The following is a 25,348-nucleotide window of genomic DNA, read 5'->3' as shown; positions in this document are numbered from 1 at the left end:
GTTAGGCGAATAGGTTTTCCACTTTCCAGTTTCAACACCGCACAAGCAACCACATTACCATCACCCATAATATATATGCACAAAACAGTAAATGACCGAGACAAAAAATGTTGTAAATAGGAAGCTCCCTAGCCGGTTCGAACGACTCAAATTGCGTGTTAGTTTTGATGCCCGAATATTTTCAGCGAGTTTGAAGTACTAACCTGACCTGAAGATGATTGACATGTCACTGCAATCTTCCGCTCTACCACTGAGCTAAAGGAGCTTTAAGCTGACGAGTTGGCCGAAAGTGCTTATGTACTTAAATACGAGCTACTAGAAAACGGCTTCCCGAGCCAGTGCTTAGCTCCTCATCAGCCAATCAAAGCAGTATGAGGAACCCCACTATCTCGTGACTGTCTCAAAGCTCCATCTTTTGAGGTCAGAAGTGGTGTTAATGATCATTTTGTTTGTCTGCGTTGAGACAGCATACATATATTGCCATTCGGGCAAGAGAAAGCAATAATTCTCAAGTTAAGCATCACAACATTTATGCAACATTTTGTCTCATTTCTTGAGGATTTGGCACAGCTGTAGTACTGTGTAACATAGCACAATATTCGACTAATTACAACTTCCCACTGTTATTGAATACGAATAAATTCCGGCCATCACCTGTTGTACTTACCCAACCATCTCTCCCTATCTGCTCTTTAGTTGCACTGGCAAGTTGTTTCAAAGTATTCTCATCCCCATGATTTGCAATAAATCGATGGTTACTATTCTTCAAACGACCTACAACATGACCTCGGGATAGAGTCCCATCCCGATTGAACTCAACAGTATACGTCTATTATATCAGCAAGACTCTTACTTCCGGAGATACTAACCCACCTCAATTACTGCCCCGCCCTCGGCCTTCTCAACTATTTCAGGTGCCGGATCCTTAGTGAGGAGATCCGGCAAGGGATTACGGTCGGGATACGGTGACCCTCTAGGTCTTGAAGACAAACAAACAACATATTGATATGTCACCATACCGCCATTTGCAAGCACCAATCCTCGCTGGACTTTTCCCTTCCTCAGTTCTCTTACCATTGCTGTGAGCGCCTACCTTGTATCAGTTTCGCGCCCGTTGGGAGGTCCTGTGTAACTCAAACTCACGTGCATTGAATAATTGTTTCCTGCCCCACCAAACGACGTCAAGCCGCCGAGAAGCGTTATAGGTTTGTTTTGTTTCGTTATTGGAAGTCCAAGATGCTCGCATGCGAGTTTGGGTACAATAGGGAAGCAGCTGATTCTGTTAGTGGATGTCTGCGCGTGCTGTAGTTACTTACGAATAGAAGTCAAAAACGTCAATTTCGTCCTTTGCAAGCCCCGACACTTTCAGGGCTTCATCCAACGATCTCGATATCGCCGGACTGGAATAGAAGTTCGGTCTTTCCCAAACTAGAAGATCTTAGCAGAAAGTCGATATGCGGTCTGATACATACAGTTCGCAGCGTTACTTGTGCCCGCGCCTCCAAGAGGATATATCCAACGATCCTCAGGGATACCCAATTCTTTGGCATACTCAGTCGAGGTGAGCAAACATGTGGCTGCAAGATTAACATTATTAAATGCATTCATCAGCAAAGGATCTTTGCGTAGTGTTAGCTCAGTTTTCATATATGGGACGAAACTAACATGGAAAGCATATCATCCTGTTCTTCTTCGATACTGTCCCAATTATTTCCCCAGTGGCAGCGGGCTGACCATAATTCCAGGCCAACTCATTCTCCTCAGCAATCTTAGCAAAATCGGCATATAGCTCAGAAGACTCCTTGTTGTTCTGCTCTACCGACTGTCTTCGATGCGCACGAAACCCATTCTCATACAATGGATAAACATGTATTGGCAAACCAATGGAATGCAGTGTACCAAGACCTTGCACGTCAACATCGGCTTCAACATCGGCTCCAACATATATCATAGAAACTCACCTTGCTGCCTACTTGATAAATCAGAAACGCTGACGGCAGTACCACTCTCGTCCGGGGATGTCCACCCCGGAGGAGGCATTTTCCCAGCAGCAGCACACGAACCCACTGACCACGAGATTTAGCATACTCCCTCCCAAACATGAGAAACACTCACATGATGCCAAAGCCTCTCCACCTGTCACAATCGCCACCTTACTTTGTCGAAGTGATATCCTCCTTGCAGCTTCATCGAATAGCTTGGCGGGAGAATCGCCTCCGTGGTGGCTTAGAACCTTGAACTTTGGTTTGATGCCCAGATTGTCTGAGATCAATCCGGGGAGATCAGGATACAACCAGGTCCAGGTATTGACGACTCCCACATGATCTATATGCGATTGTAACTCTTTCGCAGCTGATGTGGACAAACCAGTGTCCTCGAGTGCTTTCTGCGTTGCATGAAGCATCAAATTTAAAGGCTCGATTGCATCCTCGACTTTTTGTGAGCGGTTTTTGATGTCTCCTACGCCAATAACGATCGGGACTGCTCTAGCAGGCGGCATTTTAGAATCGCTTCAACCTATTTACTACAAACAAACAACCCAAAATTATGCATGAATGTCACGAATAGCAAAGGAGCATCGAGAGGTTTACGAGGTCAATATCATTTGCTTCTGATCATAAAATGCCCCATGGTCTGATCTCATGCGGCGCAGATCAAACCTCGGCATATGCGGGGTGAGTGATCCATTTCAGCGGACCGACGAAATTATTCCCATATTCCATTTCTGGAAATAAGATTCATCTGAATAATGTGCTCCGAACGGTCTTATTTGACTAACAAAGTTAACACGACACAGTGACAATGAATGCACATGATGGCTCGGCAATCTCAGGGGGTGTTACGAGTCCGCTGACGCACTTGAAATGGTCGGGGATAACTGCTAACAAAAATCGCTGAAAATAGTTTCACTCGCTTGTTTTTCTGGAAGGGAAATAGAAGCTCCTGCAGTGGAGACTTGCAGGTGTGGCACCTGCTTCTTCTCAATATCCGCACCTCCCGTTCCAACAAGACCTATCTTGGACTGTATTACTCTTGGGACGCACTGTTCCTCCCTTCCAAACCCATGCTCAGACTGTCCACGATAGTCATGTACGATTGCTCGATGAGATTCAGTCGTCCACAAGGGCTAAGAGCCAAATTATTCTAACACCTTCAGCCCGAACCAGCAGGAAATTCCAGCTCAGCCCTGGCATGCCACCATCACAGCGAGGCTTCTGAAGAGGTATGGCTGCGACGAAGTACATCGAACGACTCTTCCATGAACGACTATGATCACTTGGCACGTCGCAATCCAACTTGGGGAGTGGCTGGCTTTTGACTTCAGTGTGTTTAGAGTTCCGCCAAGCCCACCTCCTGCGACAAGGAGAGTTTTGTCCATGGTTAATGCGAAGTACAAGATCAATCAGCAATTATCAGCAAAGTCTAGCCACATTTGCTAATGAGACATCGATCAGCCACGATTTCAAGCAGATCATCCATGGCATAAGAATATCTCCGTGTTGTCAAGTGGACATGTGGGCTTCTGCCGAAACTATGATAGTGGAGATATTCTGCACAATCACTTCTTTCCCCGTCTCACCCTTCTCGATTCTGAATTTAACCTCCCAGCAAGTACCATGACGTGGCTTCTGCGCAAAGTTAAAGTTGATGTGAAACGACTCTATTCATATTCCAGGGCGACGAGCACACATGCAAAGTAACATGTGGCCAAGGCGGTCTCCTAAGTGGGAACAATGGGATGTTTTTGACGTCCCCACAGCCGGCTCCATTAGGAGCGGCAGTCATTGAAGTGGTCCCGATACTGAACTTGTTTTGTGGATCTCAGTGGGAGCCTTGATAGTGGTCAGCCCTACATCTGTCAACTGTAAAGTCATATAACCTCAAGGTGCTAGCTATCACCGGTCGTTCACAACTAATAATTTTCATTTTTCACGTGGCCTCCTGGTGAGAGCTGCATACATTCTTTATTTTAATTATGGAGAAAAATGGCGTTGTCGAGGTGGTGGAGGAAAAGGCTTTGGGTCGAGTACAACTACGCTCAGAGTCGGGAGAGATCATTCTAGTCCCAAAGCCGTCGACGGATCCCAACGACCCTCTGAATTGGTCAGTACAAGTTCCAAATCATCTAGCCCTCCTGAGATACTCAGTACAAGCAGGTCTCAACCTTTCAAGATTTATGTCGCTGTTGTGACATGTTTCGGTATGCTCATGTGTACGTTTCTGGCTGCCGGTCCAACAGTCGCACTCGTTCAGATCGCAATGGACTTCTCGGGAGGAAATCCAAATCTGGAAGCCATCATCCCCCAAGTGGCTTTCTTCTTCACAACTTCAGCACTCACCCAAGGTACCGGCAATTTGTTGTGGCAGCCGTTGATCAACAAATATGGGCGGAGGCCAATGTACATCATCTCATTTTCGGGATACTTTGCGACAGCAATCTGGTGCGGTACAACTTCAAACTTCACCAGTGAACTTGTTGGGAGAATATTCTTGGGTTTCTTCTCCGGAGCTGGAGAGTGCTTAGGTCCAGCTACCATCTCAGACATTTTCTTCCTGCATGAGCGAGGAACCATGATGGCGTAGGCCTTTCTAATCAATAATGTCTAATATCGCTAACAACTCATATAGGATGTACAACTTTGCTACCGGGTCTGGAGTCTCTATCGGTATTATCATCAGTGGCTTCATCGTTGTTAACAACTCTTGGCGAGTCATCTACACTGTCGGTGCCGTTATGATTGGAGCGTTATTGCTTCTCATCATCTTTACCTTCCCCGAGACAGCATACAACAGATCGTATGAAGACTCCCAAGAAGGCGACATCTTCGACAATAAGCAGAATCCCTACCGTTTATCGTTGTCGATCATCCTTAATGATGCCGAGAAAGCAAGAGTTCAGCGATACTACGATGAACATGATCGTTTGGCGGAGATGAACGGTCCGGAGGAGAGCACTCAGATCACCGTCATTCAGCGCATGGAGGAACGAATTCGGCGTCTGGAAGCCGCCGTCTTGGGCAGCCCGCAATACTCGCCAATCTCACAGGCTAAGAAGCCATCATATTGGAGCAAGTTGGCATTGTTCACAGGGGAGACTTACACCAATGATTCGCTCTGGAAGATGTTTGTCAGACCTTTTGGCTTGGTCATTCTGCCGCCTGTGATGTGGGCTACACTTGTAATGTCTGCTACTATCGGCTTCAGTGTCGCGCTCTCATCGACTTGTAAGTTTTCTTGACCTTTATATGTTTTGAACAAAGTACTGATGCATCATGACAGTTGCGAACGACTTCGCCCGAGTGTACAACTTCACCGCGTTTCAAGCAGGCCTTGGTTTCTTCGGGAGTTTGCTTGGTGGTATACTAGCTAGTGAGTCGCACATGTTTGATATGAGCTCTGACTCGTGAATTGACACATCTCAGTTCCTGCTGGTGGTCCTGTTGGTGAAGCAATTGCAAACTACTTTACAATTCGCAACAAGGGCATCCGAGAACCAGAATTCAGGTTGCCAGCAATGGCGATCTCTATGGTTACTGCTCCCGTCGCCTTGATTCTCTACGGTGCTGGATTGCAATTCAAGTTACCTTTCATGGTACCAATTATTGGCATTGGGCTGTGTAAGTCATCAGTTCCCCCTCCATTTGCGCTAGCTGACACGTGATCAGTGACTTTCTCCATTGGACAAGGAATCAACATTTCATTCGTCTAGTAAGTCTCGCATACAGTCTTAAGACCAGTCAATTAACAGCCAATAGCACTCTCGATGCATATGGGCCTGTTCGTGGGGAAGTCACAATTGCACAATTGGCATTCAAATGTTTGTACCCCGCAATCCTCGCCTCCTTACTCCGCTAACTTATCTCAGCAATCATCGGCTTCGGTCTCTCAGCGACAACGAACTCTTGGATCGCGGGCTCAGGCGAGCTTGTCGCTCTCAGTGAAATGGCTGGAATAACATTCTTTGTTCTTTCGTTGTGGGTTCCTATGTTCTTCTGGGGCGCAAGACTAAGACGGTGGAGTTTGGGTTGGAAGGCTGTGAGCTTTGTGAAGTGGAAGGAGTTGTAGATGGGATATAAGGGGCGTTCATTGAGATTGGTTATGGGGTATGGGCATGGATATATACTGGTCTATTTGGAGATATTATTCGGCGATTATCATGGATGTGTACTGATGACTAGATGGAGCTCATTATTATTGAGGGCTATTGTTGTTCTTGTGCGCTTCGGCACAAGAGATCATCCTAATTGGATTCCCTTATCGTTATTAATTTTATCTCCAATCGCATACTTCGTTTGTTTTCTCGTCTCTGCACTAGTGCAGCATCTTCTTCTGTCTTTTCATCATTTTGAGTAGCGACGTGGCGGTTAGAAGAACTACAGCCTTCTTTTTGTTCGTAGGTTTCTAAGTCACTTTTCTGAACATCCTTATGATTTAGTTCCCTTGCTATTTTGGCAGCACTTTTACTCCGTACTGGACGAGGCTCTAAGTTTCCCAACATTTGCGCCTCGCCTAGACTCCAATGCCATCCAGAGCAGCTTTGCATGTCTGTGTTTGATCTGATACATCCAGGATAGGCCCTGGCAGAGCCAAGAGATGTACCAAGTTGTTTGTATTCAAGTCTTTATATTTCATTCACTGTCTACGTTTCATGCTAGATGACCTTTTTGATAAGGGAACTTTTCTCGGAAATGCAACGCGATATCCTTTCGTGTTGTCACCCAGACATCTTCTTTAGAGGCAATATACTCAACGAACTTCTCAACAGCAGTTGAACGACCTGGCTTGCCGCTTATCCTGCAGTGAAGACCAATCGTCATCATTTTTGGTGAGCCTCGTTGTCCCTCAGCATAGAGTACATCGAAGGCACTCTTTAGATACTCTTCAAATGCACCCATTGAGCCCCATGCTCCAGCTGGGACAGCATATCGGAGATCGTTACAGTCATATCTTCAATCTTGTCAGCCTGTTCGAGATCAGATAGAGCTTCACTCACGTGTACGGCATCATTAACATTCCTCTCGGCGAAGAGTGATCCTTCTCTACGGGGACATCCACCCAGTATGGAATATCATCTGCATATGTATCTGCTTCATACAACAACGGTAGATTCATTTCTGAGAATACTTCATGCAGCAGACCTTTCGAGTATGGAGAAAGTCGTCCATAATACCAACCAACGGGATATTGTCCAGTACTTTTCTTCAACGACTCGAGTTGTCGGATAATGTACTCCTTCTCTTCATCAGGCTTCATACCATGATAATCGATCCATCTATCACTATTCAGCAATCTCATTTTGTTCCGCAGCCTGCAACTCACCTATAAGCATGTGAAGCAACCTCATGCCCACCATCCACAAATGCCTTTGCAACCTCGGGATTCTTTTCTAGCGCCATGCCTACGGCATAAGCAGTGACAGGCATTCTATGCCTCTCAAAGATATCAAGCAATCTCCAAACTCCGACTCGAGAGCCGTAGTCGTAGTCGCTTTCCACATTTGTCGCTCGTTCTCCCATTCTGAAGGGCACGTGAGATTGCTCCCAAAGGGCATTTTCTGATCTCTCGTCTCCATTTAGAACGGTCCTCTCAGCTCCCTAGACATTTGTTAGCATTGTTTGAGATGTTGGGAAAGCCTCCATATACCTCTTCGTAATTGATGACGAAGGACACTGCAATCTTGGCTCCGTTTGGCCACTCTGGATTGAGACTCTTTCGACCGAACCCAACGCTGTCTCTTGGGAAGTCATACTTCGTTCCTTGCAGAGGGTCAACGCTTGGAGCGTCCAAGGCACCGATACCATTCAATTGTTTGGTGGCCATTTGCCCAGAACTTCAATTCAACAAATTTTGTATGCTTTCAAGACTTACGAACGTATGTCATGATGCAAACATCGACTCCCTCAGCGATTTAAGAGCTCTTACATGGGTTAGTGCTTCGCCTATTCCGCCAAAGCGGGAAGGGATCGCTTGTGTCAAGCCCACTTTTGATGTCTGCTCTTCATCCCACTCTCAGGTTTGGAGATACGATCTATTTGTCTGTCAGCCGAGGAGAGCTCACACACCTCATATTTCGATCTTCTAATGCAACAATGAAGTCTGGTAGGGCACGTATCTCGAGATCCGTCTTGACCGTAGCGATTCGAGACAGATTCACATTCTCAGACAACATTTGATGAATCTGGCCGTCTCGTTGGAAGCTAGATTGTAGCTATTATATGATAGAAGGTCTGTAATCCTTTGAGAATCATGCACTGAGAGAGCCTACAGACGATGCAGGTTAGTGAAACCATTGAGAAGCACATTTCAATGTGTCGTTGTATAAGCGAGCCCCTGAGTTTGGCGAGGCGGATAACTTCTGATCATCATGATATCGATAGCATTCCGTAAGGTAAAAAGCAGTATACCTCATGAAAATCTAGCAATGTCTTTAATAGATAGCTTTGTTCTGTTTGAGCTTTAGTTTGCGCCTCGTACAATTGGTGAGACATGATGAGATAATCAGCGGAAGCAAATGGTATCTATCCATGTTCAACCCAAGGACTAATTTACCTCCGCGGCTCCAATTATTTGCCTCCGCACGTTCGGGCTTACACGTTTGTTTCCACTCAGTCTCCGCGATTATCAATACCCAAGATCCATACGAGCAACGTAAGATTGGATCTCAGGGCCGCAAATATAAGATACTGGACGTCGTTTCCTTCTACTTCGCCCTTTTCACAAGATACACACTTTATTTCCCTTTTCCAAACCACACATTCGACCGCCCAACTGCTTTCACACATTAATTAGTCCTATTTAAGCAGCTACAATGGCCCTTTTTCCTCGAGCAAACGACGCTCTCAACATCAACCCACCGACCGGAGTCGACCTGTCTTTATCCGTCCATGGATCCGACTGGCTCTGGGCTGTAACCGCGATCTACATCCTCTCATTCGTAAGAGCTCCTACGACCGACAGTTCCTCCATGTTCCCTTCTCAGTACTTTACTAACATCGTCCTTTCTCCTAGTTTGTATGCCTAGTCCCCTCCTTCACCGCCCCCGAAAGCAAACGAGTATTCAACTACACCCTGTCAATGGCACTCCTCGTCGGATCCCTAACATACTTCGCTCAAGCGTCCAATCTTGGTTGGAGCTCCATCTTACAAACCGATAACCTCACCCGCCAAATCTTCTACGCTCGCTATATAAACTGGGTCGTCTCTTTCCCAGCGCTTGTCCTATCTCTAGGTCTATTATCAGGGGTCTCATGGACCACTGTTATTCTCAACATCTTCATCGCATGGTTCTGGATCCTCAGTTACCTTGCTGCTGCTTATACCACCACCAGCTACAAATGGGGATTCTTCGCTTTCGGAACCTTCGCGTATATCATCCTCGTTATGAGCACCCTGAATGAGAGTCGCGAGTCGGCACAAGTTATTGGAATTTCTCGGGATTACATGATCTTAGCAAGTTGGACCAACTTATTGTGGCTGCTGTATCCTATTGCGTTTGGGTTGAGTGATGGAGGCAATGTTATCGGTGTCGCAGAGGCTGCGATCTTCTTTGGTGTTCTGGATGTGCTTTTGTTGCCGGTGGTTAGCGTTGGGTTCTTGGTTCTGTCTCGTGGCTGGGATTTCGAGAAGTTGCAGCTTGACTTTAGTGAGTATCGAGGTTTAAGACATGGCCAAGCTTCGGAGGAGGAGGGTGCTCTGGCTACGGGTGGGAAGAAGACGAGAGAAAGTGGGGAAGCGTAAAGATGCTTTCTCTCAAGGTAGCTAGAACTTGCACCTTCCCCGATTTCGTTGAGTTTGGTGGAGGTACACACCTCTACGATGAGGATTGAGCAGATGGTTAGATGGGGTTATGCGAGAGTGAGTTGCGTACTAATCACTGTGGTCAAGTTTCCTTTGTGTTTTTATTCTTCAACTTTCTTTACTTCTAGAGGATGCTTGTTTGTGTTTGAGATGGCGGAGGGTTATTCGAACTGGATTTGCAACTGAATGGATTAGATCGGATCAGCTTCCACTTGCCTTCTGACGCATTGTACTGATGTGAATCGGTCACGTGCTTCACTTCTGCCCACCTGATTTTCTTCACTTGCCCTCTCAAGGAAGCTCCTAGGCAGCTAGCATCAGAGTCAACTCAGGTATGGATGTGCCTGTATGTCTACTTACATGAAAAGTCCAGGGTTGTGATCTGATTAGCAATAGTGGAGACCAAGTGGAAGCAAATCCTCCTCGCTTACAGTAGCTAGACTCCATAAGCGACAGAATTTGCTTCCGCCATTTACTTCCACCTCTTCACTCCCGTGTTTCTACCTCCACTCAGTTTGCTTCCACTTTAAGCTCCCACTTGTGGCTCAGCAACAACGTAAGCTCGACATGAACGGCACATCCTGATTCGTCTAAGTCCTCCCCACATATCTTCACGGCCTTCTCAACAACTTCATCATGCCCCTTGGACAAAAGTCCAATCCTCAACCCCCCAAAATCCAAATAGTAAGGCTTCATCCGACAATCTATGAGATTCTTTCTCTGATCTGATTCAGGCATGTGTCAGCTGTAAATCCCGCAAGAGAAGATGCGATGGTGGAACTCCACAATGTAGAAACTGCATTGCGCGCGGCGAGGAATGTGTTTACGCTACTGCGAGAAAGAAAAGAGGGCCAGGAAAGAAGTCAGTCAGGCGTAATGAGATTTGGTATTAAGATCCTTAACTTGTTGCAGGAAATTTCAAATCGAAAGTCCTGGAGATCCAGTGCAATTGCCAACAAACGAGCTATTGAACACCTCTTCGAACCCAAACGACCATCCACAAATAGACCCTCACCTAGAAACACAAACACTCCTCCCCAGACCAGAAATCTTCCCAACCTTCCTCTTACCAGAAACATTCACTGCCAATCTCCGCACCTTTAGATCCAACCACACTCAAAATCAGACTTACACGCCCCTCAATCTCATCCCACTCCCTCTATGGCTCCGCATGACAACACACGTCCTCTCGACTGTTCCCTCCCTCAGCCGACTCCAACTCACAGCCTCAACCTTCCAATCACACCCCCTATCCCAATACTCAACCTCTCCTTCATCCCCTGGTTCCGACCCTGCTCGCTGGGCACTAGTAAACACTGTGCTAGCACTCTGCATCAAGTGCAAGATTGCTAGAGAGGCTGAGGGGGCGTTAGGATGTGTGCATGAAGCGCTGTGGAAAAATGCTGTGGGTGTTTTGCCAGATTTGATCTTAGGAGAAAGGAGTGCAGAAGTGGTATTGGCTTTGAGGGTTATGGGGATTTATGCAAAGGAGACTGAGGATAAGGGGTTGGTGGGTTTCTTTGGGGGTGTTGTTGGAGGTGGGTAAATTGTAGAGGGACTAGGTTAGGAGTATAGGCATAAAGGGTGAATGAATGGAGGATGAACGGCAGAGTTACAGTATTTTGACCGGATGTAAGCACCGGTATGAAAAGTTGAAACTAAGGAATTGGAAATGAACGGCAAGGTGGAAGGACATTTGTTATATGTAAGTACTAACATGTGAAACTGAAATTAAAGGAATAAAATTTGCGACTGAATTACCGTACTTTTGCATAATATATGTATTAATCTAATGAAACGAACATGAAGGATTATAAATAGACAGCGTAGCTATAATACTTTTATGATATGCATGTACTAACCTCTGACACTAAAATTATTAGATTGAGAATCTACCACGAAGCTATAGTACTTTTTCCATATATATTCAACAACAAAGCCACAGTACCTTTACTGCTTGCATGTGATAGTGCAGCTACAGTATTTTCCCCGCATTTATGTACTGACAACGCCACCCGACTTTCACCTCCCGTATGTACGAGGAACCGACGTATCCGGAGTCGTAGTATTGCTTGATCTGCCTTCCTTCACGTTGCCATTCGTAGCAGAGGATGTGGTGTGACTTCACTATCATAAAAGTAATATAACTCTGTTGCGACATTGTACGGCAAAACTATTTAACCCTGTTAGTACATGTAGGAAACTTAGCCTTCGAGCCTGCCTTGACTGTCTCGACTGTTTCCTTTCAGTGCTTGACTGGCTTCTTCGCTGAACTCGACTCGGCCTTGGATTTCGCTGTACTTGACTCGGCCTTCGATATCATCTTCCCGAATCTAACACCGAACCATGAGGGTCCCATGCTGGAGTAGTTCACGAAACCTTCGATGTGCCTCAGAGAAGCAGGGTTTCTCTGTGATCTCGGAACTCCCAGGTACATCTCGTTTTGCATTCACATATACATAGGAAAAGTACGGTAGTATTGTTAGTACATATTTATAGTCAAAGTACAATAGTAAAGTTAGTACATATATTCCGTAAAAGTATCTTATATATGTAGAAACATGAGGTGAATGTTCGAAATATCTGATTCACAGCTCTATCTTTTGAAGTTCAGAGAAATTGAGAGTGAACAAAAAACGTGAATTACTCTTAAATCAGTACTAGCGATTTTTCACGAGTAAAGAAACAACTCATTCATATTAGGGAGAGGATTTAATGCTCAAAGCAAACCGCACGAGCTAGGGGGTTGGAACAGCACTCTGTGTAAGATTGTGACAAAATGAAGAAATTTCTCAGATAGGAAAGTCTGCTAGATTGTTTTGCCATATTTCTGTACCAACATAAAGTGAATCTCGAGAAATAGCACTGAATTACAGCCTCATACCTCCGAGATCTGAGTGAATAACAAGACCAAACTCGGGCGAGACCCACGCCAACCACTTCTCACAGGTATATAAACCCTCAAACCAACCTAACGCTTTTAGGAAATACATCTTTGGACGCAATCAGAGTTGGAATACCTGGGGGTTGGGGGCTCGGCCTCTCGGCGTTAAGATGGTAGGAAGGGGGCTCGTTCGTTGATGGGATTGTTGGCTATAGCTTGGTAATATCATCAAACCACCTTCACTGTCAACACCCTTTTTTGTTGTTAACGGTCTTTTTCACTATCAACACCGACCACTACGAGCAACAAACACTACGGTCATCGCACAAGATCGTTGCGGATTGAGGGCGGTCTTGAAGATCAGTACAGCCGTTGCGGATCCCCAAATCCACTATCTGTCCAATGTATGACCGGCTTCTGTTCGACGAAGAATGTTGATCTGGGAGCGTTGAGGGTTTATATATCGTGGAGAAAAGAGGTGGAAAATGGCGGCCGCCCGTCGAGAGTCAGGGAGTGTTATTCACTTATGTGCAACACACTTGTCTGCGAGTTCGTTGGAGACGGAAAATAATTCGTAGCCTTACCGTCTGATCAAAAGTATATTCACTATAAAAAACACTCGTCGGAGACGGAAAATCACCTCCCAGCCTTACCGTCTAAGCCCAAAACCATTCACCTCTGACAAACACAATCGTCCAAAACACAAATTCCCCTCAACCTCACCGTCTAAACTCGCAAAATCATTCACTATTCAACCATAAAGCCCACTCATCCAAGAAAACCCCTCCCCTCAGCCTCACCGTCTTGACCCCCAAACCCATTCACTAACAAAAAACACACTCGTCCAAGACAACAACCCCCCACAGCCTCATCGAACCCCCCGAAAGAAGTTCACTAAAACCTCCCCACAGTCGTCCGTGATTAGAGACCCACTCCCAGCCTCACCGCCCGAGGTCTATATATACCCGGCTTAACCTTCTTCCTTTCCTTTCCTTTCCTTTTCTTTTTGGTAAAACCAAAGAGACAGGTAGGCATTTTTCAAAAGGACGGGAGCAGGGAACCTGGTCTTGGGGTCTGTGGGTGCGGATTGTTGGTCGGAGGTGGGGTGGGGGATGTGTGGAGGATGTGTAGAGGATGAGGGATGGATGGATGGATGGGTTGTTGACAACAACAATAGTCAACAACAGTGGGCGAGTGGAAGAATGAAATATTTTGGATGTGTTGACAACAATAGATATATGTTGGCAGCAAGAACGTTGATTGGAAACGAGAAAAATAACATTTAATTTAGTACAAACTTCTAAGCGACGTCAATGTCTGTCCAAAACCCAAAATCAAGGACATCACTATTGTCCCAAGACTACTACAGAAGACATCACAGATTCCATGTAATAACTTGTGAATGAACATCACAACAATCTACCTTGTCGGTCTTGACGTTTCGTCTTGACAAAGCATAGATATCCCAGAAGCGTGAAACAAGAATTCATTCTATTGTCCCAAGAATGGTGAATGAAACAAATGAACATTCACATACGCGTATGTACTCAAGTATATCGGCCGGAGAGGCACATATAAACCCCTGACCCAGCGTTCGGACGGAGAAATAAACACAGCACATTATGCTTGGATAGCCCGAGGTAACGGAGAATGAGATATGACCTTGGTTTTTGTTTGTGTTAAAAGTAGAAGATGATTTATGGATAGGGTAAAGACGGATCCCTTCATTGGGAGAACATGAGATTCATGAGATGCGAAAAAATGACAATAACAAAGTGTAATTGAGAGCAACAAGTGTTATGGCATATGTCATCTCCAACAAGAAGTTGACAGGCAGACACTACCCGATATCAACAATTCTTCGACACCAACTACTGTAGCCCGTGACACTCTTCCGGAGCCAAGCACATGCAATCTCCCAGTCCAAATCTTGTATTGTTGAATTCGGTATGAGGGGGTGGGGGAGGGAGGTATATATACCCAAACTTCTGATTTCCTAGATCTGAGACGGGAGAGTGAATCTTTCCATGCGGATAATGAATTGGATTCACTCTTCAGGCGAACAGAGAGACTACTATTAAAACAGAAAGAACAAGAAAGACGCAGTACCTGTCGATGTGCTCTAAACCTCACTATCGAGCCTCAACACTTAAACAAGAACGTTCGTCACACAGCAAAAAGAAAAGAAACATCCCAAAAAGCAACGCTCATCCAACCTACCCTTCCCTTCCCCATTTACCGGTATCTTACCATCACACCTTTGCACCTCCCGAGAATCCGATACAAAAAGCAAAGCACCTTACCTTACCTTACCTTGCCTCCCCACCCCTCCTCCAAACGTCCACACCCTTCATTCATCCTCCCGCAACCCACAACCCACAACCCAAAAGCAAAGAAACAAAGACGCTTATTTCCCCCTCACTTCTTTCTTTTATCATCAATCCTCACACCTCACCTCACATCTCATCTCACAACCAAACCAAACCCAACCCTCAACCACGGCCCGTATGACCCGAACACCACCCTGTGCTAGTTTCATACCGATTCTTTTTTCTCCACCACCCTCTCTCCACCCTCCACCTACCCACCGTCAAGGAAGCCGTCTTCGGGAGTTTTGGAATCTCCATCTGGGGGCCGGGCCAAATTCAAATTATCGAGTGGATTGATTCCGTTGTGCATCTTCGTTGCGTGGAGTGGTTGAAACGGGAGGGAGGGGAATTAATTCAATAGCAAGGAAGTGCGGGGATGATGCTTGTTCTCTTGTACAGTACGGTATGGCGTGGTGGACTCGGGACCGGCAACGGAGGAAGACTGCTACTTTTGAGCAAGTGTTGCGAGATATTGGAATGTTGGGATGGTGAGTTCGTGTTCGTAAACGGGTTTTCTTTTTTTTGTGTTTTTTGATAGAGAGATGGATGGGTGGATGGGTGGATAGAGGAATGGAAACGGGGAATTCCCACTCCTAATGCGCATGAAAATAAAGAGTTTAAATGCAAAAAGATACCAATGGATAGGAACGCATAAATACACTTGTGTCAGTTAGTCGTTTGGTCAAAGCTTGGGACTTCACATAAGCTCTGTAACAGGTGAGCTCTAGAAGAATGATAACAGGAAAGGAAATTCAGTATGGATTCCATCCCATGGTGGCATTGCATGGCAGGAGAAGAGAAGGAGCTCTGACCACGGAGTCGGGATTAGAACTGGAACGTGCATTGATGATTTGTGGGGGATTGGTAAGGGATTATATATGAGGGTGCTTGTTTCGAGTTGACGCGACTCTTTTCATCTTTTTACCTTGTGAGAGAAATCTGGACTGTTTGACACTTCAAGAGTTCCCCTTCCAAGGATTTGGATGAAGCGCTTGCTCGCTCGTTGACGGATTTCTTGCTTCCTTCGGACTTACCTAAGTAGCGCCGAAAGCTTCATCCCATCCCAAAAACAGAAACCCGGAACCGAGACCCGCTCTTCCATCCACCATCCAAGAGAGACATGGGTATACGCGATACGCCCGCCTGCTCCTCCCTCCCTTCCTTCATCTTATCTTTCCCACCCGCCTTTCTTTCTTCAGCACACCACCCTCCATCCACCCTCCATCCACCCTCCAACTCGGGATTTCAAACCGAGTGCCGAACCGAAAGTATAATATTCGGGTGGTATTCGCCCGAGTCCGTTTAATCGGCGACCTCTCCCTCTTTCTTCACAAGGGAGGAGATGGGATGAAGAGAAAGAAAGGAAACCAGTACAGTACCCTCGGACCAGGTTCCCCAAAGCATGATCTTCGCCGGGCCCGCGTCCCACGACGATGAAGCAAGCAAGCACGCACGCACGCACGCACGGTGCGAGAAGCGCTCGATTACGATTGACGCTTTGGGGGGATGTGGTGCAGGGAGCGTTTGTTGTGCGGCCGCACGACGGGTCCCACGATGCACGAAGTTTGAAAAGTTGAGGCTAGATGGATGGGGGCGGTGGTGTATGTCTTAGATTTTGCTTTGGGATACGAGATACGACCTTGACCCAAGGAGGAAGAGGGAGAGGAGGAGGAAAAAGAAAGGGTTTTTGGGTTTGGGGGCGCGCGTGAAGGAGAAGGTGGGCGGGGCGGTTACACATGGTGGCTGACGCCTGGGGAGAGATCGTAGCGAGGTGAGGTGAGGTATTCCTAGTAGAGATAGGTACAGATGATGATGCGGTGAGAATATAGACAGGTAGATGCTGTACTGTAGACATCTTCGGCATTCGGCAGTACGGTACCGGAGTCGAGGATCTGAGGATGGGGTGATAGATATAAGTTCAGACCTCCTTTCTTGGGACAGATCGAGTAGGAAGATGCATGGTTTCTTGATGTGGAAGGTTGGGAAGGCCTAATGGGGAAGTAGATAGAATCGGAGGCTTTCTTAGTCATCAGACTGAAGGGGACAGGACAGGACAGGACAGGAGAGGAAGTTGGATCACAATGTATGGATTGTGGGATGAGAAATGGGCTTAGGAATAAAGTGTTTCCCTCAACTTTGACTCCATTCAGACATTCTTCTAACGGAGACGGAAAACAGTCTAGCGGACCTTGAAATTCTAGACTATTTTTCTGTCTTAGCTAAAAAGAGACGGGGCCGCAGCTGCGGGTTCCAATGGGAAGATGAAAAATCGGCTGACATTCTCCACTCTGGCCTGCGGAGAAAGTGAACAGCAAATGAAAGAACTGGTAGCTTCGCTTGCAGTGCTCAGCAGGGGTATTTTCTTAGCTCTCACTTGTTGGACCCGAGGAGTGGGGCATGTCATCCATTCCAGGGACAGGGGTTGAGGATAAAATGGGTTCATGGGCGATGGAGCCATGGAAGAGAAGCAGATGATGGTGCGGCCGAGGAATGTCGAAATGTGGTACGAACCGTCCCGCCATTGCACTGCACATCCAGTCCAGTCCAAACAAACGAGAAGAGAGTAGGTAAGAAAGGATACACGATTGGTATATCTTCACTTTAGACTTCGAGATATATTGTCGACGTGAATGAATCGTGCGTGATGGTCTCGACCCACGGCCCAGATTCGATTCTCGACTCGTGGGATTGCCCTGTGAGATTTCCCCCTCTTTGACGCCCGGCCAGGCATTAGTGCCGCCTGTCCTGCTCACCGCACCGAAATCTCGGGTGGTAATCTTACCAAGGAAGGGGAAGGCGAGACAGCGCAAACCCGACCTGAGGGTTGGGAACGGGCGTTGGGACACGCTGCCTGAACACTTGGGATTTCAGCAGCGGGAGAGAATCAGCAGCAGCAGCAGCAGCAGCAGTGGAACCCATCCACCACGTCGCTTGGGTCAATAGTACTGTATTAGGAGAGGGTAGTATTCACAACAGTACTCACTCTACTGTAATCAACAAGATTGATTCTCGACCGCTCAGCGTATCATTCATTCATTCATTCATTCATTCATTCATCATCAGCCGCCGTCAGCGAACGCTCCGTCTCAGCCAACAGCAACGTCGCCGTCCACCTGGAACCCAACATCTGTACAGTAAATTATATGGGATTCCCAGTGAATATTCCTCCTTTCATGGGCCACCGCTGCAATACGACGTTAGACTCCGTCATAGCATAGCATCAATCAGCATCAATTGAGGCGTCAAGCGGTGCGTGTTGTGTTTTGATTGCGTCGTGGCAATTCTCCCTTTTCCCTTTTCCCTCTTCTCTTCACTCATCACTTGCCTGTGCCTTGCCTTGCCTTGCATCGGGACGAACATCGATTCTCGGTCGTTCTCGTTCCAGTGCCACTGCCACTGCCACTGCCAGTCAGTGAGTGTTCCACCGTCGCAACCCAACCCATGAACCCATGAACCCATGAACCCCATCAACCCTGCGTCGCCATCACCAGGTTGGCGCGGTCGGTCATTGGTACTGTACTGTATTCTCCACCCTGCACCGCACTGCACTCGCACTGCACTTGCTCCGAGTAATGAGGAAGCGGAAGCGGAAGAGAACACCCTTGGTTCCATTCCATTCATTATTTCCACCCAACTGGACGAGGCCGTACTGACTGACGGCTTCCACCCAGCGCAGTACAGTAGTAGTAGTAGTAGTAGTAGTAGTAGCAGCAGCAGCAGGAGACACACGCAGCAGACGCGGGCGCAGGAAAGCCTTGCCTTGACTTGCCTTGTCTGCTTTGGCACTGACCCTGTCCTGACCCTTCTTTCTCCTCTCTCTCTCCTCTCACTCCTCCACTCCTCTTCCATCGTCACCCTCACTCACGTCCTCCCTCACTCATCTTCCGTTGTACACTGCTTCGCTGTCAGTGTTCAATCGTGCAACTCTATCTCCCCAAATACTGTATCGACGAACCTCGACCTGATTCCCGGGCGCTCGCTAGCTCTCCCAAAAGGATCGTCGATTTCACATTGCTTTTCCCTCGCTCCCTTGCGCTCGCTACCAGCAAATCCCAATCAATCAAACTTCCACCCCCAAGAATTATCCCAGTACCATAGCACAGGAAAGCCGACAAACCGTCAACGTCCAACACCTCTCTCTCCATACAAACACCCCTCGTCTCCTTCTTCAATATCAGCAATTGCAAAGCATTAAGTTTCACCTCTTGTCGTCCGAAAAATAATTACACCGAGGCGCCCGTCCATCGGATCATATCTATCTCGTACACCCTCGATATTGTTGTTGCTGTCACGGGAGGAGAGAGGCACGAAAGGAACGTTACAATTTCTGCGAGACAAGACAAGACAAACGGGCGAGAAACTTGGGGAATTGTTCTTTCTCGACAAAAACACAACTTGATGGAGCGATAGTATTGGCAGATTCTCTCTCAGCAATTAGTTACTCCCATAATCTAATTCACCATGTCGACGCCGGCGAAGGAGGGGCCAGAGGTCCCCGGAAAGAAGAAGGGTGGATTGTTGTCGAGAATGAAGACGGTATTGAAAAGAAGCGATGGATCCAAGAGGCTATCATTTTCCTCCAAACCATCTGCAGCAACAGCTGGTCCCAGGTACGTTCAATGCTTTCCTCCGAAGATATATCCTAACATCTCCAGCACCACAAAACCAGCCGAACCAACCCCAGCACCAATCCCCGAACCAGAAACCGCTCAAGAAGACGACATCCCCAGCGGAGTAACCAAAATAATGCGTTCTCAAATCGACGCCGACCGCGCTCGCAAACTAGGTGAACGCTTCGCCATCACAGTCGAACCGCTCTCCACCGGGCCCGACAAGCAAACCTACCGCATCGAGAAGCCGATCCGGATGCGCATCCACCGGTCCTGCCACCGCTGCAACACGACCTTTGGCAACAACAAGATCTGTGCCCAGTGCGAACACACGCGCTGCAAACAATGTCCCCGCTACCCAGCCAAGAAGACCGAGAAGAAGGAGAAGGGACCATCTACTACTTCTGCTCCAATCGTCGTGGGAGGCATAGAACCAGATACATACTATGGCCTGAGAGAACAACTCATCCTCACCAAACCGAACCCGAAACCAAATGCCCAGCCATTAGTGAGGAAGAAGCCCATGCAAAGGGTTCGGAGGACCTGTCATTCGTGCTCGAGTCTCTTCCCGCCTGGGATCAAAACTTGCGCTACGTGCCAACATATCCGCTGTGCTGATTGTCCTCGGGATCCGTATGTCCCCCTTTCCTCTCCCTTCTCTTCCCATCCCCCCCAAATCATGACCTAACATCCAGCAGCGCCAAAAAGAAAAAATACCCCGACGGCTACCCCGGCGACGCACCCTCCTCCAACACCTCCCTCCCCGTAAAATACAACTGCCACAAATGCAACAAAACCTTCCCGCCGGTCCCACACCCGGACTCAGCAGAGGGGATAGCGCGGCGAGAGAGCGCGGAGCCGGGGCCCGAGTGCGTGAGGTGTGGACATGGGCTTTGTGGCGATTGTCCCCGTGCGCCGCCGGGCAGGGTGGAACCTGCGCCCGATCCGGAGGTGTTGAGGAGTGTGAGGGAGAAGTTGGCTGCGTTGAGTGTTGGGGGGTCGGGGGCTTGATTGGGGCGGAAAGAGGAAGGGAGCAAGGAAGGAAGTGTGCGTTCTTATTCTTTGGATGGGAGAGAGGCGGTTTGATACCTTTGTTTGGTTTGGGTTGGGTTATGGCTTGGCTTGTTGTTTCGAGGCAGGAGAAGAAGGGGAAGTTTGTATATGGATGGATGGAAAGATTCTCATGATGAGGAGGAGGAGGAGGAGGAGGAGGAGGAGGGAAGCATTTCAAAATATGAATGGATGGATGGCAAGCATGTGTGCATGAAATCAGAAAGAAAAATGAGTTGGATGAAACGAACGGACGGACGGATGGCATATCTTACCTACCTACCTACCTAGTTAGATGAAAGCAAGAGAGAGAGAGAGAGAGAATAGAATCGCAGCTCGGTTTCTCCTTTCTATCCCCTCTCCTTTTATTATCATCAATTGTTTCTCCAACAGCGTAAGAAGGTGAGTGAGGGTTTTTGCTCTACTTCACACACGCTTCGCTTCATCATCTCGTTATAACAATCATTAGGGCCAGTACCAGATACTCGATAAGGTTATATAGCTCGTATTCTAATCACCGCCTGCTGAAAAGGACGAATGAATGTAGCATAGGCATCTGGTGCTACCCAGAAACAAACGGGATTGATTGATTGATTGATTGATATCAAAAGCAAAAGCGAAGGCCAGAGCAATACATGATATGACACGACATGGTATAGGGGTTGATGAGATGAGATCGGAGCCGTGGGGAGTCTGGAGGGAGTGAAGTCTGCTGTTAAATTTGTTTTTACTGTCAATCATCTATTATTCATTGCTACTTCTTCGTAAATTGAAATAATACTATTTTCCAAAGAAAATAATACTAAGACTTGACAATAATAACTCAATTATTATCAACAACAACTTAATTAACAACAACAATACCCCACAACCCTTCATAGCAAATAACGCTACGGAAAAAGCGTAGCATAACAAACTACACCAGCTCTACACAACCAAGGCCGCGGCCAGGATGACACTCCAAACACCACCGCCATCCGTTCCTATGTTCGTCTTGTTTAAGGAACGTTTTTGTGCGGATTATAGAGAGGCTGGAGGGGGGTTTATATAGAGGGGACGGAGGACGGAGGGCGGAATACGGAGGACGGAGGACGGGGGCCGAGGGAGGTGAATGGAGGGCGGAGAGTGGAAAACGGAGAGCAAAGGACCGAAAGAGGTGAATTTATAGATTCACTAGCCGCGGAGAACGGTTCGGAGAGTGGTGCGGCTAGGTGAGTGAATTAAATCAGCAGAGAATGAGCACAGGATGGAAAATAGCTCAGCTTTTTAGTCTTATGGTGAATAAAAGCACAAATTTAGTAAGAAAAAATAAAAAAATAAAAAGCCATGCTGTCTAAAACCGCGTTGCTTCCGGGGTTAGAAAAAGTCCCGGTTATCCAGTCCTTCCAAAGCTGCCAAAGGTTTTCTTGTATTGTGTGTTCCTTTGCGGTTGTGAGAGAGGGGGTTTATATACCCACGGTTTGCTTCTGGGGTGGAGTTTTGTCGGGGGGTGAGTCAGTGAATGCGTTTATGTGTTTCAGGTGAATGGGAGGTCGTTGGTTGCCAGCCTGGATGATTCACTTGGAAGTCAGAGGCTTGATATTCAATTTTTTTTTTTTTTTGAATTCCTGCGTTGTGTGCAGTTGTGATTTCAAGTGAATTGGAAATATTGGGTTACATGATTCGCTTTTGGGGGTTAAAGGCTTGCTGGTTTGGTCTGGAGAGGGAGTGAGAGAGGGTGAAGTGACAGGAAGGGCATACAATCTGACTTATGTAATAGCGAAGAAGCAGGTTGTCTCTTCTGATTTGAGGATTCTTGTTGCTTAGATATACTCCTCTCGTTCCAGCTGCTCTAAAGTGACATTAGGCTGTATATTAATCCATGCTCGGGAGGAAGATGGCTTGTGCATTAAAGACGTTGAGAAACAAATCATGCTGAAACATATTCTATCGTTGATATACTGTGTCTGATCAACTACTTCAAATGGTGGTCATTCCATTGCCCTGATACTGGGTGGGGTTGATTTGTATGCTCGAGAAAGCAGCCATCTTTCCTATTCAGAAGTACAGTTCTCGACTTAGCTACCGAAAAGCTATCAATGCTGGGTTGAGTGTTAAGCGGGTGCTTAAAAAGCTAGTCATTTCCAGACTACAGACCTTTGCTCTGTAAATTTACTGTCCTCAGCTTAGCTACTCTAAAGCAACATCAGGTTAGTACCAAGCGCCATCTTGAAACTTAAGATTCCGGACTCGATTTCCCCCCTCCAAGTAGGCACTTATTTCTTCCATCAATATATCATCTCTTGCTTGGTGTCTAGCATTACTAGCTCTGGTAACTCGAGAAAGTTCGTCAACACCTGGTTAGCAATAGCAGTCCATCGCGCAAAAGCTGCCAGAGTTTTAGTTCTTTCTATTTCATACACACATTTTATCATCAAGAGGTATCGTCCCTTCGATCTTTTAAGAGTCAGTTGGAGTCTAAGATTTGCTTAGTCGTCGAATTATTTATACTACGAGCGCATTTGTGGCTGCCTGAATTTTGTGACTGGTGTGATCAGTATTTGGGGGAGACATTCACTGTCGAAGCTGGACTTCTGGTGAGATCTGTGCCTTTTCGAAGGGGTGAAAGTTGCAACTCCACTTGACGGAGATTTAGTACTGAACTTTTTGCTTCGAAAGAAACCTGTACATCCGAGTATTTAAAGAGAGCTACTGCGCTGTAACTTGGACGTCAAATATTTGCTACTGGTCGATCTTTTACTTCTCAGCCGGGTGTTTGCTCACCAGTCTAGAGCAGATCTCTTTGTTATGTCATGCCTAGGTCTGCATTATCACGCTACCATTTTGATTCTCTTTAAACTGATAATTTCGAGCGGTTGTTGCTATCTCTATAATTGTTGTCAATGACAAAGCAACAAACTTTATCAGATAGTATCCGTTGACAGTGTTCCTTTTGCTTAACATTGAACTATCCTTTGTATCACATAATTAGTGCTTACAGCTCTTTTAATATGCATGGAAGACAAATATTCGTCTTTGAGAGTGAATTTTACGTCTCTGATCACAGCTGGAGTCTTTTAGATTACTATCATCTAAATCATTCACTTAACCACCCCATCAGCGCGGCGTGAAATGTGTCCGGCTCCTCAATCTGAGGTGCGTGTCCCAAGTCTGGGAACTCGATCAATGTTGACCCGTTGATCATTGCAGCCACTTGTTTTCCCAACACATTGTAGTGTCCTAGCTTTGCCTGAACATCTGGCGGAGACCAAGCCTTCCCAATTGCCGTATTATCCTTAGCACCAATCATCAACAACGTCTTTGGCTTTAACAATGGAAACTCGTAGACCACAGGCTGGGTGAGGACGGCATCTGTTGTAAGAGCTTGATCCCAGGTAAACTCCTTTGCTTGACTTCCGTGATAGATGTTGTTGAGCATGTTGACCCATATGTCGTAGCTTGAATTCCAGGTGTTGACGTAGTAGGTAGACTGCTCGTAAGCACGGATAGTGGTGTAGTTGCTCGCTGCCTCGATCGCCCAGGTTATGTCCAGCTCTTGCCACGGCACCCCAAGAGCTTTCCAATCTTCGAGTCCGATGGGATTAACGAGAACTAGCTCCGTGATGTTTTCTGGATACATCAAAGAGAGTCTCGTTGACAGCATACCACCCATCGAGTGGCCGATGAGTGTTATGTTCCCGATGTTCAAAGCTTTGAGTAGACCTATGGTATTATAGGCAAGCTGCTGTAGACTAAATTGGTAGTGAACAGGTTTCGAGGACTTGCAGAATCCAATCTGCTCAGGAAGGATAACTCGGTAGCCGGCTTGAGTAAGCACAATGGCAGTGGCATTCCAAGTTGGACCGCAAAAGTTCTTCCCGTGCAGCAGAACTGCGGTTTTATTGTTGGGAGTACTTGTTGGAGCGACGTCCATGAATGCCATTTCTAGAGTCTGAGCGTGTTGAGTCGTGAATTGGTATAGTTTGACAGGCCATGGATATGTAAAGTTCGATCCATTCAGGTCCTCAGGGATGTGATCTTCTCGGATCGAATCGCCTCGGACATGCACATGGTTTAGGAGTCCAATACTGAGGAGGAGTGAGAAGATTGGATGTCTCATCTTAGCGATGATTACAGCCCTTTCTACGATTTCTAATTAGCGCTGTTTGAGGCAATAAGAATAACTTCCACACCGAAGTTGTAATCACCGTTTTCCCGAATATATGTTGATAGAAGTTAATTCTCCTGGGAAGCCTAGCAGAGTCGGTGCCTACAGAACAAGACCAGCGAAAATCACAGGCTAATATCTTTTATCAAAGATGGCCGAACGCAAAGATAAAAGTCGTCTTCTTAGGTTGGTTGTAACCCAAACTTGCGAATATTACAGCAAGCACTTGGCATGCGGGGCAGCAAACCCCGCATGATATTGTACAGAAGAATGGCGGCTAAATGCCGTCCTGCTAACGAAAAACGCTTCACCAGAAGGTTGAATCTGAAATGGGATGGGTTGCCCGGAGTAGTACATGCGGTTATGGGCTCCGATAATGGGAAATGGTGATGTCTGGTCAGGGGATCAGTGAGTCGAGCTGAAATCTGATTGAAATACAGCGCCTAAGTCGCCTAAACTTTACCACTGCTTGTAGTGTTAGATACAGAAA

At 46.8% G+C, this 25,348-nt stretch overlaps 8 protein-coding genes and 1 non-coding gene across 9 annotated transcripts; 4 read left to right on the top strand and 5 right to left on the bottom strand.

The window, feature by feature from the left end:
* Positions 1 to 122: 122 nt before the first annotated feature.
* LY89DRAFT_t89 lies at positions 123 to 265 on the bottom strand. The gene has a single exon. It is a non-coding gene; the product is annotated as a tRNA-Cys (tRNA).
* A 342-nt stretch (positions 266 to 607) lies between these two features.
* LY89DRAFT_661468 (uncharacterized protein) lies at positions 608 to 2,536 on the bottom strand (the record flags this gene model as incomplete). Its single annotated transcript, XM_018212606.1, has 8 exons — positions 2,110 to 2,536; positions 1,962 to 2,066; positions 1,666 to 1,905; positions 1,473 to 1,619; positions 1,317 to 1,428; positions 1,144 to 1,273; positions 874 to 1,089; positions 608 to 829 (listed from the first exon to the last, which is right to left on the bottom strand). The coding sequence occupies exons 1-8, from the start codon at positions 2,498 to 2,500 to the stop codon at positions 608 to 610; spliced, it is 1,563 nt and encodes a 520-aa protein (XP_018061214.1). The 5' UTR covers positions 2,501 to 2,536.
* Positions 2,537 to 3,736: 1,200 nt separating this feature from the next.
* LY89DRAFT_712393 (MFS general substrate transporter) lies at positions 3,737 to 6,252 on the top strand. Its single transcript, XM_018217977.1, has 8 exons — positions 3,737 to 4,104; positions 4,158 to 4,580; positions 4,630 to 5,225; positions 5,281 to 5,370; positions 5,424 to 5,618; positions 5,667 to 5,709; positions 5,757 to 5,818; positions 5,867 to 6,252. Exons 1-8 carry the CDS (start codon positions 3,977 to 3,979, stop codon positions 6,064 to 6,066), a joined length of 1,737 nt encoding a protein of 578 aa, XP_018061213.1. The 5' UTR covers positions 3,737 to 3,976; the 3' UTR covers positions 6,067 to 6,252.
* Positions 6,253 to 6,612: 360 nt separating this feature from the next.
* On the bottom strand, positions 6,613 to 7,897 carry LY89DRAFT_712392 (chitin deacetylase 1). The gene is made up of 4 exons (XM_018217976.1): positions 7,645 to 7,897; positions 7,321 to 7,595; positions 6,995 to 7,273; positions 6,613 to 6,948 (listed from the first exon to the last, which is right to left on the bottom strand). Exons 1-4 carry the CDS (start codon positions 7,819 to 7,821, stop codon positions 6,648 to 6,650), a joined length of 1,032 nt encoding a protein of 343 aa, XP_018061212.1. The 5' UTR covers positions 7,822 to 7,897; the 3' UTR covers positions 6,613 to 6,647.
* Positions 7,898 to 8,809: 912 nt separating this feature from the next.
* LY89DRAFT_768767 (family A G protein-coupled receptor-like protein) lies at positions 8,810 to 9,954 on the top strand (the record flags this gene model as incomplete). Its single annotated transcript, XM_018221800.1, has 2 exons — positions 8,810 to 8,935; positions 9,010 to 9,954. The coding sequence occupies 2 exons, from the start codon at positions 8,810 to 8,812 to the stop codon at positions 9,736 to 9,738; spliced, it is 855 nt and encodes a 284-aa protein (XP_018061211.1). The 3' UTR covers positions 9,739 to 9,954.
* A 348-nt stretch (positions 9,955 to 10,302) lies between these two features.
* Positions 10,303 to 11,408, top strand: LY89DRAFT_726259 (uncharacterized protein). The gene is made up of 3 exons (XM_018219040.1): positions 10,303 to 10,482; positions 10,533 to 10,660; positions 10,711 to 11,408. Exons 1-3 carry the CDS (start codon positions 10,435 to 10,437, stop codon positions 11,342 to 11,344), a joined length of 810 nt encoding a protein of 269 aa, XP_018061210.1. The 5' UTR covers positions 10,303 to 10,434; the 3' UTR covers positions 11,345 to 11,408.
* A 6,703-nt stretch (positions 11,409 to 18,111) lies between these two features.
* LY89DRAFT_692203 (uncharacterized protein) lies at positions 18,112 to 18,671 on the bottom strand. The gene has a single exon (XM_018216487.1). It carries the CDS (start codon positions 18,661 to 18,663, stop codon positions 18,259 to 18,261), a length of 405 nt encoding a protein of 134 aa, XP_018061209.1. The 5' UTR covers positions 18,664 to 18,671; the 3' UTR covers positions 18,112 to 18,258.
* Positions 18,672 to 19,379: 708 nt separating this feature from the next.
* LY89DRAFT_399097 (uncharacterized protein) lies at positions 19,380 to 20,913 on the top strand. Its single transcript, XM_018207252.1, has 3 exons — positions 19,380 to 19,661; positions 19,707 to 20,294; positions 20,360 to 20,913. Exons 1-3 carry the CDS (start codon positions 19,513 to 19,515, stop codon positions 20,670 to 20,672), a joined length of 1,050 nt encoding a protein of 349 aa, XP_018061208.1. The 5' UTR covers positions 19,380 to 19,512; the 3' UTR covers positions 20,673 to 20,913.
* A 2,761-nt stretch (positions 20,914 to 23,674) lies between these two features.
* LY89DRAFT_399078 (alpha/beta-hydrolase) lies at positions 23,675 to 24,974 on the bottom strand. Its single transcript, XM_018207251.1, has 2 exons — positions 24,884 to 24,974; positions 23,675 to 24,833 (listed from the first exon to the last, which is right to left on the bottom strand). Exon 2 carries the CDS (start codon positions 24,808 to 24,810, stop codon positions 23,788 to 23,790), a length of 1,023 nt encoding a protein of 340 aa, XP_018061207.1. The 5' UTR covers positions 24,811 to 24,833; positions 24,884 to 24,974; the 3' UTR covers positions 23,675 to 23,787.
* Positions 24,975 to 25,348: the final 374 nt, after the last annotated feature.

Source organism: Mollisia scopiformis, assembly GCF_001500285.1.
Source record: "Mollisia scopiformis unplaced genomic scaffold LY89scaffold_40, whole genome shotgun sequence".
In the NCBI taxonomy this organism is placed as follows: Eukaryota; Fungi; Ascomycota; class Leotiomycetes; order Helotiales; family Mollisiaceae; genus Mollisia; species Mollisia scopiformis.
The sequence above is the reverse complement of the archived record's forward strand: the minus strand, read 5'-3'. Positions and strand labels throughout refer to the sequence as shown.

Bases quoted from the DNA above. Each gene is read 5' to 3' on its own strand.
- LY89DRAFT_726259 (XM_018219040.1), top strand. From the start codon at position 10,435: ATGCCCCTTGGACAAAAGTCCAATCCTCAACCCCCCAAAATCCAAATA. The intron at 10,483-10,532 runs GTAAGGCTTCAT...GATCTGATTCAG, and splicing joins AACCCCCCAAAATCCAAATA to GCATGTGTCAGCTGTAAATC. The intron at 10,661-10,710 runs GTCAGTCAGGCG...AACTTGTTGCAG, and splicing joins AAAAGAGGGCCAGGAAAGAA to GAAATTTCAAATCGAAAGTC.
- LY89DRAFT_712392 (XM_018217976.1), bottom strand. From the start codon at position 7,821: ATGGCCACCAAACAATTGAATGGTATCGGTGCCTTGGACGCTCCAAGC. The intron at 7,596-7,644 runs GTATATGGAGGC...ACAAATGTCTAG, and splicing joins TCGTCATCAATTACGAAGAG to GGAGCTGAGAGGACCGTTCT. The intron at 7,274-7,320 runs GTGAGTTGCAGG...GAATAGTGATAG, and splicing joins GTTGCTTCACATGCTTATAG to ATGGATCGATTATCATGGTA.
- LY89DRAFT_399078 (XM_018207251.1), bottom strand. From the start codon at position 24,810: ATGAGACATCCAATCTTCTCACTCCTCCTCAGTATTGGACTCCTAAAC.
- LY89DRAFT_399097 (XM_018207252.1), top strand. From the start codon at position 19,513: ATGTCGACGCCGGCGAAGGAGGGGCCAGAGGTCCCCGGAAAGAAGAAG. The intron at 19,662-19,706 runs GTACGTTCAATG...TAACATCTCCAG, and splicing joins GCAGCAACAGCTGGTCCCAG to CACCACAAAACCAGCCGAAC. The intron at 20,295-20,359 runs GTATGTCCCCCT...AACATCCAGCAG, and splicing joins GCTGATTGTCCTCGGGATCC to CGCCAAAAAGAAAAAATACC.
- LY89DRAFT_692203 (XM_018216487.1), bottom strand. From the start codon at position 18,663: ATGGAACCAAGGGTGTTCTCTTCCGCTTCCGCTTCCTCATTACTCGGA.
- LY89DRAFT_712393 (XM_018217977.1), top strand. From the start codon at position 3,977: ATGGAGAAAAATGGCGTTGTCGAGGTGGTGGAGGAAAAGGCTTTGGGT. The intron at 4,105-4,157 runs GTCAGTACAAGT...CAGTACAAGCAG, and splicing joins CCCAACGACCCTCTGAATTG to GTCTCAACCTTTCAAGATTT. The intron at 5,226-5,280 runs GTAAGTTTTCTT...GCATCATGACAG, and splicing joins TGTCGCGCTCTCATCGACTT to TTGCGAACGACTTCGCCCGA.